The sequence below is a fragment of the Rana temporaria genome, chromosome 11, assembly GCF_905171775.1.
Source record: "Rana temporaria chromosome 11, aRanTem1.1, whole genome shotgun sequence".
Classification (NCBI taxonomy): Eukaryota; Metazoa; Chordata; class Amphibia; order Anura; family Ranidae; genus Rana; species Rana temporaria.
Genome location: NC_053499.1, coordinates 26,955,070 through 26,970,994, shown reverse-complemented (window position 1 = coordinate 26,970,994; position 15,925 = coordinate 26,955,070). Strand labels below are relative to the sequence as shown.

Sequence of the window (15,925 nt, the reverse complement as noted above, 5' to 3'; positions counted from 1 at the left end):
TGCTTCAATTTTATGTGTCGTTTTTCAAAAGTGCACTTTTTACTTCACAGAAATTGACCGTGTGTAGCAAAAAACGTCGTTTTGTAAGACGTTTTTTCATCCACGCATGCCCAGAAGCTACTTCAATGGAAAAACGTGGTGGAACGTAACCTCACTTTGCAAGAACATTGTGAGAAAAACGATGGTGTGTAGGCAACTTCGTCTTTGAAAATTGAAGTTTCAAAAACGTCATTTTTTACTTCACAGAAAGTGTCGTTTTTTTTCATCACATAAAGTGATGGTGTGTACGGGGCATAAGTCTGTAGGGTTCAATATTGAGATTCCCCACCCTTTGCAGCTATAACAGCTTCAACTCTTCTGGGAAGGCTGTCCACCCAGTTTAGGAGTGTGTCTATGGGAATGTTGGACCATTCTTCCAGAAGCGCATTTGTGAGGTCAGGCACTGATGTTGGACAAGAAGGCCTGACTTGCAGTCTCCGCTCTATGGCCCCGTACACACGACCGAGTTTCTCGGCAGAATTCAGCCAGAAACTCGGTCGGAGCTGGATTCTGGAGAGAAACTCGGTCGTGTGTACAGTTTTCAGCGAGGAAGCCGACGAGGAACTCGTCGGGCCGAAAAGAGAACATGTTCTCTATTTCCTCGTTGTTCAATGAGGAAAGTCGGCCCGCCGAGCTCCTCGGCGGCTTCCACACTGAACTCGACGAGGAACTCGATGTGTTTGGCACGTCGAGTTCCTCGGTCGTGTGTACGGGGCCTAATTCATCCCAAAGGTGTTCTATCAGGTTGAGGTCAGGGCTCTGTGCAGGCCAGTCAGGTTCCTCCACCCCAAACTCACTCATCCATGTCTTTATGGACCTTGCTTTGTGCACTGGTGCGCAGATCATGCTGGAACAGGAAGGGGACATCCCTAAACAGTTCCCAAAAAGATGGGAGCATGAAATTGTCCAAAATGTCTTGTTATGTTGATGCCTTAAGAGCTCCCTTCACTGGAACTAAGGGGCCAACCTCTGAAAAACAACCCCACACCCCCTCCACCAAACGATTTGGACCAATGGGGACAACGATTGAGCATTGACCATTTGTAGTCTCTCTATCGGATGCCAGTGTTTGGGTGACAATGCAGGAGAAAATCTAGGGTCCTTGTCCAACACAGGAGTGCAACTGGTGTCATTATCCCCTTATAACAGAAAGTGCCTGAACAAGGACTTTCATGGCAGGATCTCCTGTTATTTTAATAAAATCTGCAGTTTAATAAGTTTAATAAGATTGAAAATGACTTTTGAAATTACATTAACATGTAAAAGTTTATATTACATTTTAGTGAATGAGTTTCCATACACTTTAAGGTGCCTACTATAAACCATTTATCTTAACTAAATAAATGTATCTGGTATGGGTACCATTTTGAAAGAATGCATAATGGAAGACCTGCTTTTACTACAAGAAACAATAAACAGTCCACCAGACTCATGCATCTAAAGGAGCGAGGAGCTAAAAAAATTAAAAATTGCCTTCAGCTCCAAGTACAGATCATGGCCTAGATTCAGGTACGGCCGATCTACGTTGCGCGGGCGTAGCGTACCGTATTTACACTACGCCGCCACCGCAACTTAGAGAGGCAAGTGCTGTACTCACAAAGCACTTTCCTCCTAAGTTACGACGGCGTAGCGTAAATGGGCCGGCGTAAGAGCGCATAATTCAAAGTAGGCTGTAGGGGGCGTGTTGTATTTAAATGAGGCTTGACCCCATGTAGATGCATGGCCGAACGAACGGCGCATGCGCGCGCATGCTCAGTATCACGTTGTATTTACGCCCAAAAATATGTCGGCTCAATGCCTGTGACGTGAACGTAATTTACGCACAGCCCTATTCGCGTACGACTTATGCAAACGACGTAGAAAGATACGCTTGAACCACTGTATGTTTATTTACATATTGAAAATTAATAAAAACATTTAAAAAAAAAAAAAAGAAAGATACGCTTGTTCCGACGTCTATACTTTGCATGGGATGCGCCACCTAGAGACCAAATTTATCTTTACGCCGGCGTATCTCTAACGTAAACGGCGTAACTAATTGCGACGGGCGCACGTACGTTCGTGAATCGGCATATCTAGTCATTTGCATATTCTACGCCGAACTCAACGGAAGCGCCACCTAGCGGCAAGCGTAAATATGCACCCTAAGATACGACGGCGTAGGAGACTTACGCCGCTCGTATCTTAGCCTAATTTAAGCGTATCTGGTTTCCAGAATATGCTTAAATTTACGGCGGCGCAGATTCGGACTTGCGACGGCGTATCTACTAATACGCCGACGTAAGTCTCTGAGAATCTGGTCCCATGCCCAGAAAGTCCTATCCTACTATACAGAATGACTCCTTTACGTTACCTCGGTCACTGTCCCACAGGAGTTGTATCCAACACTGGCTATAAGGTGGGTGTTGTTGGAGCTAACCAGACACTTGGGATCATTCAGGCGTAACTGGATGTTATTAAGTTGATCATTTGCTGACGTAGCAATGATCAAAGTCATGGTGTTATCATGGCATATCAAGGAGGTGTCTGCAGGATAGGAAAGAGTAAAGTGTTACATAAAGCTACAGGCTCATTCAGATGCATTATTTTTCAAAGGGTTTTCAATGAGAGCAACACAAGATTGTATCATCTCACAATTAAATTTGTAGTACTAATACATGTTAAAAAAAATATATGTAGTGCCACTTTAGTTTGTTGGTTTGTCCTTTCTTTCTCTTCTTTTTGTTCAGGAAACGTTTCATATGTAACTAATAATTAATTAATTAATAATTAATAAATACTCTCATTCATTTGATTTGTTAAATTTGGCTGTCGCCAAATCTGGATTTGTCCTGTGGGTCAGTCTGTGCTCCAGAGATGGTCTCATCTCTGGGCGGCAGGTGGCACCAGAGGGGTCCAGGCGGAGCCACTTCTTCTCAGCAGCCAATTGGAGGAGTTTTCCCTCGCGGGGCATGCTGGAGAGGGGTATTTCTGTGGCGGAGGCCGTTGTTCGGGGTTCTTCTTCTTTACGGGTTCCCGGTTCCGGGTGCGGCACCCACCTTTAGGGTGTGCGCACATAACGGGCCCCGCCACTATGGCCTACGGCCATTCGCTGACCCCCTCTTGAAGAAATTCCACACCATGGTTTCAAGTATATACCAAGCCTGATTGACTCTGGAAATATAAATTTCGCCACACGTTCCGGTAAGCCTGCATCCACACTGGTGGTGGGATATCTTTTTCACTTGGAAATTCAATTCTAATCCACTCATTCCGTCACTGGAAGCCATTATCTCACTTTTATTGATTCTCCAATTTTGAACTTTGTGTTATTTACCCATCACGTGGCACATTTTGGACTTTATTTATTTAGTACTTGATGTATTGGTCTCCATTCTCATGTGCATTTTCTACATTTTTGCATATTGTTCACGCATGTTTTTGACTTTATTGTCACATTTTACTGTATCAGAGCGCTGCACTTCTTTGTCCACATTCTGCTTTTACATTAGGCATTGATTTGCTTCTGTAAAACATGCCTGTACCATTTATTGTCTTTTGTGCCACTGACTCTATAAAACTTTATTCTTTAAAGAAAAAAAAATTGAGTAGACAGTATATAAGGTCCTATTCACACCTGAGCCTTGAGTGTTTAAGCTGTAGCACATCCCCATCTGTGGTTGCCCTGTCCTCAAATTCAACTAATTAATTAAAGGGCACAGTGTCAACAATTGGCACAGTGGCAACAATTATAGGACACAGTGGCGACAATTACAGGGCACAGTGGCGACAATTAAAGGGCACAGGGGTGACAATTGGCACAGTGGCGACAATTACAGGGCACAGTGGAGACAATTAAAGGGCACAGTGGCGACAATTAAAGGGCACAGTGGTCAACAATTGGCACAGTGTCGACAATTACAGGGCACAGTGGCGACAATTAAAGGGCACAGTGGCGATAATTAAAGGGCACAGTAGCGACAATTAAAGGGCACAGTAGCGACAATTAAAGGGCACAGTAGCGACAATAAAGGGCACAGTAGCGACAATTGGCACAGTGGCGACAATTGATGGCACAGTGGCTGCGTTTGATGGCATGGCACAGTGGTGACAATTGATGGCACAGTGACTGCGTTTGATGGGCCCAGTGGCTGCATTTGATGGTCACAGTGAGGCTGCAATTGTTTGTTTTTTTCGTTTGTTTGCGCCCTCCCCAAAAATTTGGAGCACCAGCCGCCACTGTTCACAACCCACTAAAAACAGGAGACTTTCTAAGAGGCAGGTGAATCTATAAATAGTGTTCGAGGTACAATGTATATTATAAGAACTTAAATGTGCAAGTTAATGTTTTAGCTGAAAAAATATAAAGGATTTTACCTAATTTTGAGGGTCCTATTACTACCACGACACATCGTAGTTCTGACTGGTACCTGTAAGAAAAGAGATGATACAAAAAGTTGGTAATTTGCCAGCAGTACCACATGTCACCTATGCATGGCTGTTAAAGGGATGGGGGGGGGGGGGGGTTGTAAAGGTACAATTTTTTCCCCCAAATAGCTTCCTTTACCTTAGTGCAGTCCTCCTTCACTTACCTCATCCTTCCATTTTGCTTTTAAATGTCCTTATTTCTTCTGAGAAATCCTCACTTCCTGTTCTTCTGTCTGTAACTCCACACAGGATTGCAAGGCTTTCTCCCTGGTGTGGAGTGTCGTGCTCGCCCCCTCCCTTGGACTACCTGAGAGTCAAGACGCCCACTAACACACAGCTCCTTTCTCTATCTGCAACGTAGAGAGCGTCCTGACTCTCCTGTAGTCCAAGGGAGGGGGCGAGCACGACACTCCACACCAGGGAGAAAGCCTTGCATTACTGTGTGGAGTTACAGACAGAAGAACAGGAAGTGAGGATTTCTCAGAAGAAATAAGGACATTTCAAAGCAAAATCGGAGGATGAGGTAAGTGAAGGAGGACTGCACTAAGGTAAAGGAAGCTATTTAGGGAAAAAAAATTGTACCTTTACAACCCCTTTAAATGAAGGGGGGGGGGGTGTCAGGACAGGTCTGTTCATTGAAGAAGAGCAGGCGGCGTTCCCAGCACAGCTAGATAACTGACCACGCTATGCTCACCTGCTTAGTCTGGTCAGTTTTTAATAGGAAAGCAGAGAGACTAGCAGAAACAACAGGGATTTCACACAAAGCAATACAAAGAAAACAGCTTACTTGTTCATACAAGTACATGGTACTGCAGGCACATATCAGGAATATAAAATGTTGGGTATACATAGTGGGCTAGATTCAGGTACAATTGCGCTTTTTTACGGAGGCGCAGGGCAACGTTTTTGCCCTGTGCCCCCGCAAATTTACTGCGCTGCCCTTGATTCACAGAGCAGTAGCTCCGTAAATTGCGTGGGCGCGCCGGCAAAATGCCCGGCGTAAGCGCGCGCAATTTAAATGATCCCGTAGGGGGCGGGAATCATTTAAATTAGGCGCGTTCCCGCGCTGATCGTAGAGCGCATGTTCCATCTGGAAACTTTCCCAACGTGCATTGCGGCAAATGACGTCGCAAGGACGTCATTTGCTTCAAAGTGAACTTGAATGGCGTCCAGCGCCATTCACGAATCACTTACACAAACTATGTAAATTTGAAATTTTGCGACGCGGGAACGACGGGTATACGTAACAATGGCTGCCCCTGCTAATAGCAGGGGCAGCCTTACACGAAAAACGCTGTACGGAAACAACGTAAACTGCGTACGCAGGGCTCGCGTAACGTTGTGAATCGGCGTTAGTATGCAATTTGCATACTATACGCTGAGAACAACGGGAACGCCACCTAGCGGCCATCGCAAGAATGCAGCCTAAGATATGCGGGCATAAGAGCCTTATGCCGCGCATTTCTTAGGCTACAGTCGGCGTAACGAGGTTCCTGAATCAGGAGCATTCGTTTCGCCGGGGCAAGTAAGCAATTGCGCTGTGTAACTATGGTTACACAGGCGCAATTGCTTCTTGAATCCGGGCCACTCTTTTAACATTAGTTGTTGAGTGAGTTCATCAATTGCTACAAGAAGAAAAAAAATCATCATAAAAAAAATTGAATTGAGCCCTGGTTCACACTGGGTACGATTTGGAACGATTTGAGATGCGATTTGACATGTCAAATCGCATCTCAAATCGGCGGCAATTGTCGGCAATGGCACTGTCCTAATCAGTGCGACGCCGCATCTGCGATTTCAAAAAGTAGTTCCTGTACTACTTTTTGCGATTTCGGGCCGCGATTTACATTAAATTGCGGCTGAAATCGCGGCAAAATCGCAGCCGCGAAATCGCGGTAAAATCGCGCATTTTACCGCGATTTTGAATTCGAAGCAGTGTGAACCTAGGCTTAAACTCGGCAGCTTCATACTGACCCATTTGTAGTTTCTGCCACAAAGCAAACAGCCACGTGTTCTCCTACATTATCTTCCTTTGGTGTCCATTCCACGACCATACTCCTTGTATTCGATTGTGATGAGGATGTAAATGTCTTGGTCATACCGGGAAGCCCACTGACTTTAAAGTCTGAAATTCTATATAGCAAAAAAAAATGCAACGTTTTACCACTTTCCAAAGTGTTATAAAATGTGTCTAAAATACAAAATAAAAAGTTCTTATACTAGTTTTAGCTTAATATTACATTTAAAAACGAAGGCCCAGATTCACAAACGAGATACGACGGCGTATCTCCAGATACGTCGTCGTATCTCTGAGTTGCGCCGTCGTATCTATGCGCCTGATTCTTAGAATCAGTTACGCATAGATTTCCCTTAGATCCGACAGGCGTAAGTCTCATACGCCGTCGGATCATAACTGCATACTTACGCTGGCCGCTAGGGGCGTGTACGATGATTTAAACGTCGAAATATGTAAATCAGCTAGATACGCGAATTCACGAACGTACGCCCAGCCGACGCAGTACAGTTACGCAGTTTATGTTAGGCTTTTCCCGACGTAAAGTTACCCCTGCTATATGAGGCGTAAGTGCGGTGTACCAATGTTAACCACTTACCCCCCGGACCATATTGCTGCCCAAAGACCAGAGTACTTTTTGCGATTCGGGACTCTGTCGCTTTAACAGACAATTGCGCGGTCGTGCGACGTGGCTCCCAAACAAAATTGGCGTCCTTTTTTTCCCACAAATAGAGCTTTCTTTTGGTGGTATTTGATCACCTCTGCGGTTTTTAGTTTTTGCGCTATAAACAAAAATAGAGCGACAATTTTGAAAAAAATTAATATTTTTTACATTTTGCTATAATAAATATCCCCCAAAAATATATAAAAAAACTTTTTTTTTCCTCAGTTTAGGCCGATACGTTTTCTTCTACATATTTTTCGTAAAAAAAAATCGCAATAAGCGTTTATTGATTGGTTTGCGCAAAAGTTATAGCGTTTACAAAATAGGGGGTAGTTTTATGTCATTTTTATTATATTTTTTTTACTAGTAATGGCGGCGATCAGCGATTTTTTTTTTCGGTACTGCGACATTATGGCGGACACTTCGGACACTTTTGACACATTTTTGGGACCATTGGCATTTTTATAGCGATCAGTGCTATAAAAATGCATTGGATTACTATAAAAATGCCACTGGCAGTGAAGGGGTTAACACTAGGGGGCGGGGAAGGGGTTAAGTATGTCCCTGGGTGTGTTCTTACTGTGGGGGGGGGGTGGCCTCACTAGGGGAAACACTGATCCTCGGTTCATACATTGTATGAACCGAAGATCAGCATTTCCCCTGCTGACAGGACCGGGAGCTGTGTGTTTACACACACAGGTCCCGGTCCCCGCTCTGTACCGAGCGATCGCGTGTGCCCGGCGGCGATCGCACCCGCCAGGCACACGCACGGGAGTCGGGGGCGAGCGGGGGGCGCGCGCGCGCGCCCCTAGTGGCGGCTGGGAGAGAGGACGTCATATTACGTGCTCTCGCCCAGCAGAGCCACCTTGTGGACGTATTTCGACGGTGCACGGTCGGCAAGTGGTTAAGTATGGCTGTCGTTCCCGCGACGAAATTTGAAAACTTTACGTTGTTTGTGTAACTCGTCCGTGAATGGGGCTGGGCGTAATTTACGTTCACGTCAAAACCAATACGTCCTTGCGGCATTTTCAGGAGCAATGCACACTGGGAGATTTCCACGGATGGCGAATGCGCCATTCGTGAAAAATGTCAATCACGTCGGGTCATGGTTATTTTACATACCACACGCCCCCCTGTTCCAAATTTGAATTAGGCAGGCTTACGCCGGCCGATTTACGCTACGCCGCCGCAACTTACGGAGCAAGTGCTTTGAGAATACAGCACTTGCCTGTCTAAGTTGCGGAGGCGTAACGTAAATCGGATACGCTACGCCGCCGCAAAGATACGCCGCTGTACGAGAATCTGGCCCTAACTTTTCACTATGCATTCAATGACTGGGGTCTGAGAGGGTGAGCAAGCTGTATTGCTTTACTCCCGCTGAGAGAAGCAAGGTGACGATGACGCGGCGACGTGCGCGACCTTGGAAGGTCAATGCTTCCACGCATGCGTCTAATCACTTCGACACATGCGAGGGCTTTCAGCCGAGCGGACATGTCCGGTGAGTCGTACAGACGACCGAACATGTCCGACGGACAGGTTTTCAGCGGACATGTTTGTTAGCATGCTAAGAAACATTTGTCCGCTGGAAACCTGTCCGATCCTTTGGAAAATTGTCCGGTCGGCCGTACACACGAACATGTCTGCGGAAACTGGTTCGCCAGACCAGTTTCAGCGGACATGTTCGGTCGTGTGTACGAGGCCTTACACTAAGGCCGGGTACAAACGAACAAACATGTATGGTGAAAGCGGTCCGTCGGACCGTTTTCACCATACATGTCTGCCAGAGGGCTTCTGTACGATGGTTGTACACACCATCGTACAGAAGTCCGCGCGTAAACAATACGCGGGGCGTGTCTGCGGTGTCGCCGCGTCGATGACGCGGTGTCGCCGCGACAATGACGCAGCGACGTGGGCGGCCCGCCTTTAAAATGCTTCCACGCATGCGTCGAAGTCATTCGACGCATGCGAGGGACGGCGGGCACCTGGACATGTACGGTAGGTCTGTACTGACGACCGTACATGTCCGAGCGGGCAGAATTCCAGCGGGCTGTTTTAAAACAAGTCCAGGAATATTTGTCTGCTGGGAAAAGGCCCGGCGGGCAAATGTTTGCTGGAATTCGGCCCGCTCGCGCACACACACGACCGAACATGTCTGCTGAAACTGGCCCGCGGACCAGTTTCAGCAGACATGTTTGGTCGTGAGTATGGGGCCTTTGGGAAGGGGGGTGCAGTTTGGCATCTTTGCCCTGGGCACTGGATGGCCCTGTCCCGGTGACTTGTCGTTAAGGTTCCCCTAACGAGAAAGTTCCTTCAAGGACTGCGCATGCGCAATTCTTGCCAACGGAAATCTCCGAACCTCGCCCGGCATCCAGGCTCATTCTTTAACATCCCCATGGATTGGAGGATGTTAAAAAAAGAGCCAGGAGGCCGAGCGAGCGGAGCGAGCCATCCGAGCGAAGCGAGGACGTGAGGCCGACTGGCCACTTTCCTCAAAATCCACGTCGCCCTGGATGCTGGCCGAGGTTCGAAGATTTCCGTCGGCAAGGTTTGCGCCTGCGCAGTCCTTAAAGGAACTTTCTCGTTAGCCGGAACCATATCGGCAGATCACCGGCATTGGTGATGGAACTAGGCCTTCACGAAGAGTGCTAAAGCATCTCCTTGCAAGATGTGGGATCCTGAACTTTCTCTGGATTAGAGATGGACTTGGGTATCCTTCAAACTAATTTCTAGCGGGACCGCAGCTATTTTTCGAATCCAATGAGCTGTGGGTCAGGTTACTACCCACCCCGCAGCAAACATAAACAAAGGGGCAGAATGCTAGTGATGTCATTGACTAACAATGATGTGTCAATACAATGGCACTGATGTCACCAGCATTCACCTCTTTGTTTATGTGTGATGTGGGGTGAGGAACGACCCAGCCTACAACTCATTGGATTAGAAGATATTCAGATAGAGATGAGTTTGGAGGTCATCTGTGCTCAGGGTCCTGCGGTGAGGTTCGTCAATGTCAACAGTGCCTACATGAATATTTTTCTTTACACGTCCTATTTTTTTTATATCTTTCACAAAGCTTTTGTATGTGGGGGAGAGGGATTTTTCATGCAAGGTCCACTTTAAGGGCTAGTTTACACTTGCTTTAAAACATGGCTAAGAAAACGCTTTGTTAAAGGTCTCTGTACGCCAGTCAAAGCCCCTGTCACTAAATAAAATGGTTGCTTACAGTCCTGTTTACACCTTGCTTTTGCTTGGTGCTTCGATGAGGCTTTGCTGGGGCTTCAATGAGGCTTTGCTGGGGCTTCGATGTGGCTTCGTTGAGGCTTATGTGGGGCTTCAATGAGGCTTCGGTAGGGCTTCGATGAGGCTTCGGTGAGGCTTCTGTGGGGCTTCGATGAGGCTTTGGTGTAGCTTCGATGAGGCTTCGATGAGGTTTCTGTGGGGCATCGATGAGGCTTCAGTGGGGCTTTGTTGAGGCTTCTGTGGGGCTTTGATGAGGCTTTGGTGGAGCTTCGATGAGGCTTCGGTGGGGCTTCGGTAAGGGTTCAGTGAGGCTTCGTAGGGCTTCACGCAAACTTTGCCATAGACTTCTATTGAGGCTTTGAAGACATTTGAAGCACCACTAAAGCTACATGGGGTATCATTTTTGAAGCAAAGCCAAAGCAAAGCAAAAGCAAGTGTTAACAGGACTGTAAGCTAACCATTTTATTTAGTGACAGGAGCTTTGACTAGCATTCAGAGAGCTTTAACAAAGCCTGTCCAAAGCTATGTTTTGAAACGTAAATGTAACTAGCTGTTAAAGCGGAGTTCCAACCACAATTAGCATTTTTTAAATGTATGTCCTTTCATCCTGCGTTTTTATAATATAAATCCGGTCACTTACTATTTTACAATCAGCCGCCGATCCGCATAGATATTTAAAAAAGATAGTTTATAAAACTATATCTACACCATTGTCATTTTGCTTGTGGGCATTGTGAAGCCTACAGGCACTTACTTCCTGGAAGTCTTGGATGGGGAGTGATAATTGGACAGCGCACTGCATCCTGGGAAATGATGACACACATTTCCCAGGAGCATTAGAGGGAGATGATGTCAGAATCCTAGGTGGTTTCAAAGGCAGATTTCGTGGGACCGCATAGCAACAGGCATTTCCAGATGAGTAAAAAAAAAAATTTCGTTTTTTTTTTTCTTTTTATTAGTAAGCTACAGTTTAAAGCAAAATTGTTTTTTTGATGGAACCTCCACTTTAATGTGTGTTGAAGCCGAAGCAAGTGTAAATGAGCCCTAAATGTCAAATTAATTTATGACAAGTCCTGGATAAATACGATGTGTGATTTACCTTTCATATGCTGCTTGCGCAGTAAGGTGAAGTTGGAATTTTCTTCCAGCGTTGACCAGCAACTTTGTTCCATGACTGGGAGTCGGAGAAAGAAATCTCGGTCTGTATTCGCCAAATGAACAGGTTGGAGCCGGACTAGTGGCTGTACAATTCAAAAAATGTTAACTGTTATTTATGAAGGAAAGAGTTGATATTCTGAACTAATGATTCGCATAGATTTATTTATAGTGCTGACAATTTACTCAGCACTTTACATATTGTACATTCCCATCAGTCCCTGCCTTCAAGGAGCTTACAATCTAAGATACATATTTCACATGCATACAGTACATACACATACTAGAACTAATGTAGACAATAGACAATTAAAAGAGAAGTCCAGCATGAGCTCGTTTGGCTGGGCTTCTCCTAAGGATCACAGGAGTGCAATTCATTTGCACTCCTGTGACCAGATTTCAGCACAGAATGGTCTGAAGTCCGCTCTCTGCTGACATCACTCTCAGATCAGTCCAGGCACCGCAATGTCATTTACTTTGAATGAAGATACCTGGATGATGCTTGCAGCTACAGGCATCAGATATTTTTTTTTATCAGCCGGCGACTCCCTACATTGTAAAAACCATCATAGTGGTTGTTTAGCTGCCTGATTGCTTTTACAGGTGCTGGGAAGGAACGTCAACCCCCTCCTGCCATCCTCTGGTCTCACCCTTGTGATCGGGGAGCTGGAGAAAGAATTCGCCGGCAGCAGTTTACCAGAGGTCCCCGGCTATCTCTATGACCCCCGGAGGCCGAAAAACAATGTCATTACTTCCAACTATGGCCAAAACACTGCCATTTATGGGAAAAATTAGGGGGTTACATTTTTGCCTGGAACTCTGCTTTAAACTAAAAGAAAATGCTTTAGCTATATCTACACTTTAACCAGGGCTGGCCCTACCATGGGACCCGATGGTACCATTGTACCAGGCGGCACTTTCAGACTTTCAGGGAGGCCGCAATTTACCGCCCGCCATCCCATTCCGCCAGCTCCACTCTCCGCTCCACTGTGGGGCTAATTGCATGAATAGAGCCATAACAGGTCCTCTTTATACTCCTATATACATGTATAGAGCCATAACAGGTCCTCTTTATACTCCTATATACATGTATAGAGCCATAACAGGTCCTCTTTATACTCCTATATACATGTATAGAGCCATGGCAGGTCCACTTTAGTTATCATGATATAAAATAATGGATGTGGGGGCATTTTGGTGGGCGTAATTTTTTTTTGGGGGGGGGGGCAGCATTTCATTCTTGGTACCAGGCAGCACAATGTCTTGGGCCGGTGATCTGCCGTGCTGGTTCCAGGTATCATGGAAGTTCCAGCGCATGCGCGAACTGATGCGCTGAGATGGTTCCAGCTATCGGGAAAGTTCCTTCAAGCACTGCGCAGGTGCAAACTTGCTGACGGAAATCCCCGAACGGCGGCCGGCATCCAGGGCGACGTGGACTTAGAGGAAAGTGGCCAGTCGGCCTCACGTCCTCGCTGCGCTCGGACGGCTCGCTTCGCTCGCTCGGCCTCCTGGCTCTTTTTTTAACATCCTCCAATCCACGGGGATGTTAAAGAATGAGCCTGGATGCCGGGCGAGGTTCGGAGATTTCCGTCGGGAAGTTTGCGCCTGCGCAGTCAGTGAAGGAACTTCCCCCATAGGGGAACATTGAGGACAAGTCACTGGCACTGACTTTAACTCCATTACAGGGAAAGTATATTGTGTTTGTAAAACAACAAAGTGTCCTACTAAACCAGAAACACTCCTGGACCAAGGGTCTATCACTTTCATGCTTTACAGAAATCCTGCACCTTTCAGAGTATGTCACAAAATATATTTAGTTCGACATTGACAGTTGTCTCTTAACTCACCTTCTACTAAAAACTGCAGAGGGATTCTACTCAAGGAGTTTGTATAGATTGGTTGTTGTACAGATGTGTAGAAATCCCATCCAGTAGTCTCATATGGGATGGTCACGGCCTCAGTGGAAATTTGATGAGTTGCCTCTTGAACAACAGTGGTTTCCTCAAAATATTCTGCAGTTGTTTCCGCAAAAGGGCCTTCAGTAGTTTCTGGGAGATGACTCGAAACTTCAAGATCAGGATGATCTGTAATCGTTACTGTTTCATGTTGTTGAGTTGGGTAGAAATCCCATCCAGTAGTCTCATATGGGAAGGCCACATCCTCAGTGGTAAATTGATGAGTTGCCTCTTGAACATCAGTGGTTTCCTCAAAATATTGTGCAGTTGTTTCCGCAAAAGGGCCTACAGTAGTTTCTGGGAGATGACTCGAAACTTCAAGATCAGGATCATCTGTAATCGTTACTGTTTCATGTTGTTGAGTTGGGTAGAAATCCCATCCAGTAGTTTCATATGGGAAGGCCACATCCTCAGTGGTAAATTGATGAGTTGCCTCTTGAACATCAGTGGTTTCCTCAAAATCTTCTGTACCTGCTTCCGTAACAGTACCTTCAGTAATTTCTGAGAGGAGAAAAAATGTAGTATCTATAGAAGTTTCTGTAAGTTGAGTAGTGTCTTCGGGATACTCGGGAGTCTGAATGTCCTCTGTAAATGTGGTTAACAATTCATAATCAGGATAATCTGTGACAGAGTCTGTGAATTCATATGAATCTGTCAATGTTTCTACACTTGTATAATCCCAGTACCAATACTTGTCTGATTTGTTTGGTGCCTCTCGGGTCTTGCGATGGTAAGGACTATTTTTGTAGACCACTGTCCGGTCATAATAGGTAAGGTGAATGTTTTTGTTGGGGAAATCTTCCAAAACCATTTCCATGACATAGGAGCCTGTGCTCATCCCCGATGGAAAAGATATAATACAGCGCCTCTAGAAAAAAAAGTTAAAACAGATTGTTACCAGTTAAAGGGGTTGTAAAGGTTTGTTTATTTTCTAAATAGGTTCCTTTAAAGTGGTTGTAAGCCCACTTATGCAACTTGCACCTACAGGTAATCCTTACCTGTAGGCGTTTGCAATATCTCCTAAACCTACAAAGAATGCACCGTTGTCTATGGCGCATGCGCGCCGTAGACAACAGCACTGCCACACTGTCAATGACGGTTTTATCAATGGATAATGATGGCTTTGATGGCTCCTGCGCGCATGGGCGGTGACGCCCATCCCCGCTCCGGCCAATCAGAGTTATTCGAACAAATGCTAGGGTACAAACATATATAAGGACATAAATGTAAAGACTTTCCATAATAAGTCAATGAGGACTATATACGAAAAAGAGTGCAATTAAAAGATAATGTATACGGTACCCAAAAACATAGTACAAAATAATATAGATAAGTTGTTTGATTTACCATGAAGGTGATTTTACCTTTGGTTTGTATAATTTTACACAGAAAAATTCTTTATTAGGGAGTGATTCTAACTGTAGGGCGATGGGCTACGTGTGACACATCACTGATCACAGCACCCGATTACAGGGAGCTGTGATCAGTGTCCTGTCACTAGGAAGAATGGGGAAATGCTTGTTTACATCAGCATTTCCCCATTCTTCCTCCCTGTGACACGATCGCGGGCATCCCCGTGGACATCTAGTCCGCGGGCCCAGTGGTCGTACTCACGGAGCTCGCGGCGGGCGGGCGCACGCGTGCCCACAATGTCGCATCCTAAAGGGGACGTACGGGTACGTCCATCTGCCCACAGGAGCCATTGTGTCGAAGTATATAGTTGTGCGCTGGTCCTTAAGTGGTTAATACTATGCAATTGATAAAAAAAAATATACAGCATGCTTAAATGTGTATTTGTAAAATAAAGTGCTTACTAAGCAATAAAAAATATATAAAAGAAGCAGTTTATAAACGTGCAAATAATATAATATCAATTGGAAACTATTATGGTTTTCCTGATTAGCAACTATTCCATTGTGCTGATTAGAAACTTGCCTGATCTACAGAAAAATAGTGGTTACATAATCCGCATTCCCCATAGTAATATCCATATTGGCAGGTTACAAGGTCTCCATCCGGGTCATGGGCCAATAACGTAATAGTGGTTGCACAGTTCTGTGGAATCCTTAAAAAAGAAACAGTATTAACTGTTATTTTCAACATCAAAAGTTAAAGGCAAGTGTATTATATTTTTGCATAAAGCTGACAGACATGTATAAGGCTGTATTCCACAAAGTCTCCAGTGTACACACAACCATTTTTCATGTCATGGAAAAAAACGAAATTTTTCTCATAGTGATTCCTCTCAAGCCTGCCTTGCATACACACAATCATGTTAAAAAATGCTCGAGCAAAGCGCGGTGACGTACAACACATACGACAGCACTATAAAAGGAAAGTTCAATTCGAATAGCGCCACCCTTTGGGCTGATTATACAAATTTCCCTTCTCATAACTTGCTTCTGAGCATGCGCGTTTTTTCCCCCTGTCGTTAAAGCCTACACACAACCA

General features: G+C 45.4%; 1 protein-coding gene across 1 annotated transcript in view; it reads right to left on the bottom strand.

Annotated features, from left to right (window-relative positions):
- Window positions 1-15,925, bottom strand: part of LOC120917168 — a 34,575-nt gene that overhangs the window by 8,846 nt on the left and 9,804 nt on the right. Inside the window, exons 4-9 of the mRNA XM_040328266.1 lie at window positions 15,410-15,539; window positions 13,367-14,342; window positions 11,464-11,605; window positions 6,421-6,579; window positions 4,396-4,448; window positions 2,393-2,565 (exon numbers count right to left, since the gene is read on the bottom strand). Of these exons, the coding sequence (XP_040184200.1) occupies window positions 2,393-2,565; window positions 4,396-4,448; window positions 6,421-6,579; window positions 11,464-11,605; window positions 13,367-14,342; window positions 15,410-15,539 (1,633 nt within the window). The remainder of the gene's footprint in view (window positions 1-2,392; window positions 2,566-4,395; window positions 4,449-6,420; window positions 6,580-11,463; window positions 11,606-13,366; window positions 14,343-15,409; window positions 15,540-15,925) is intronic.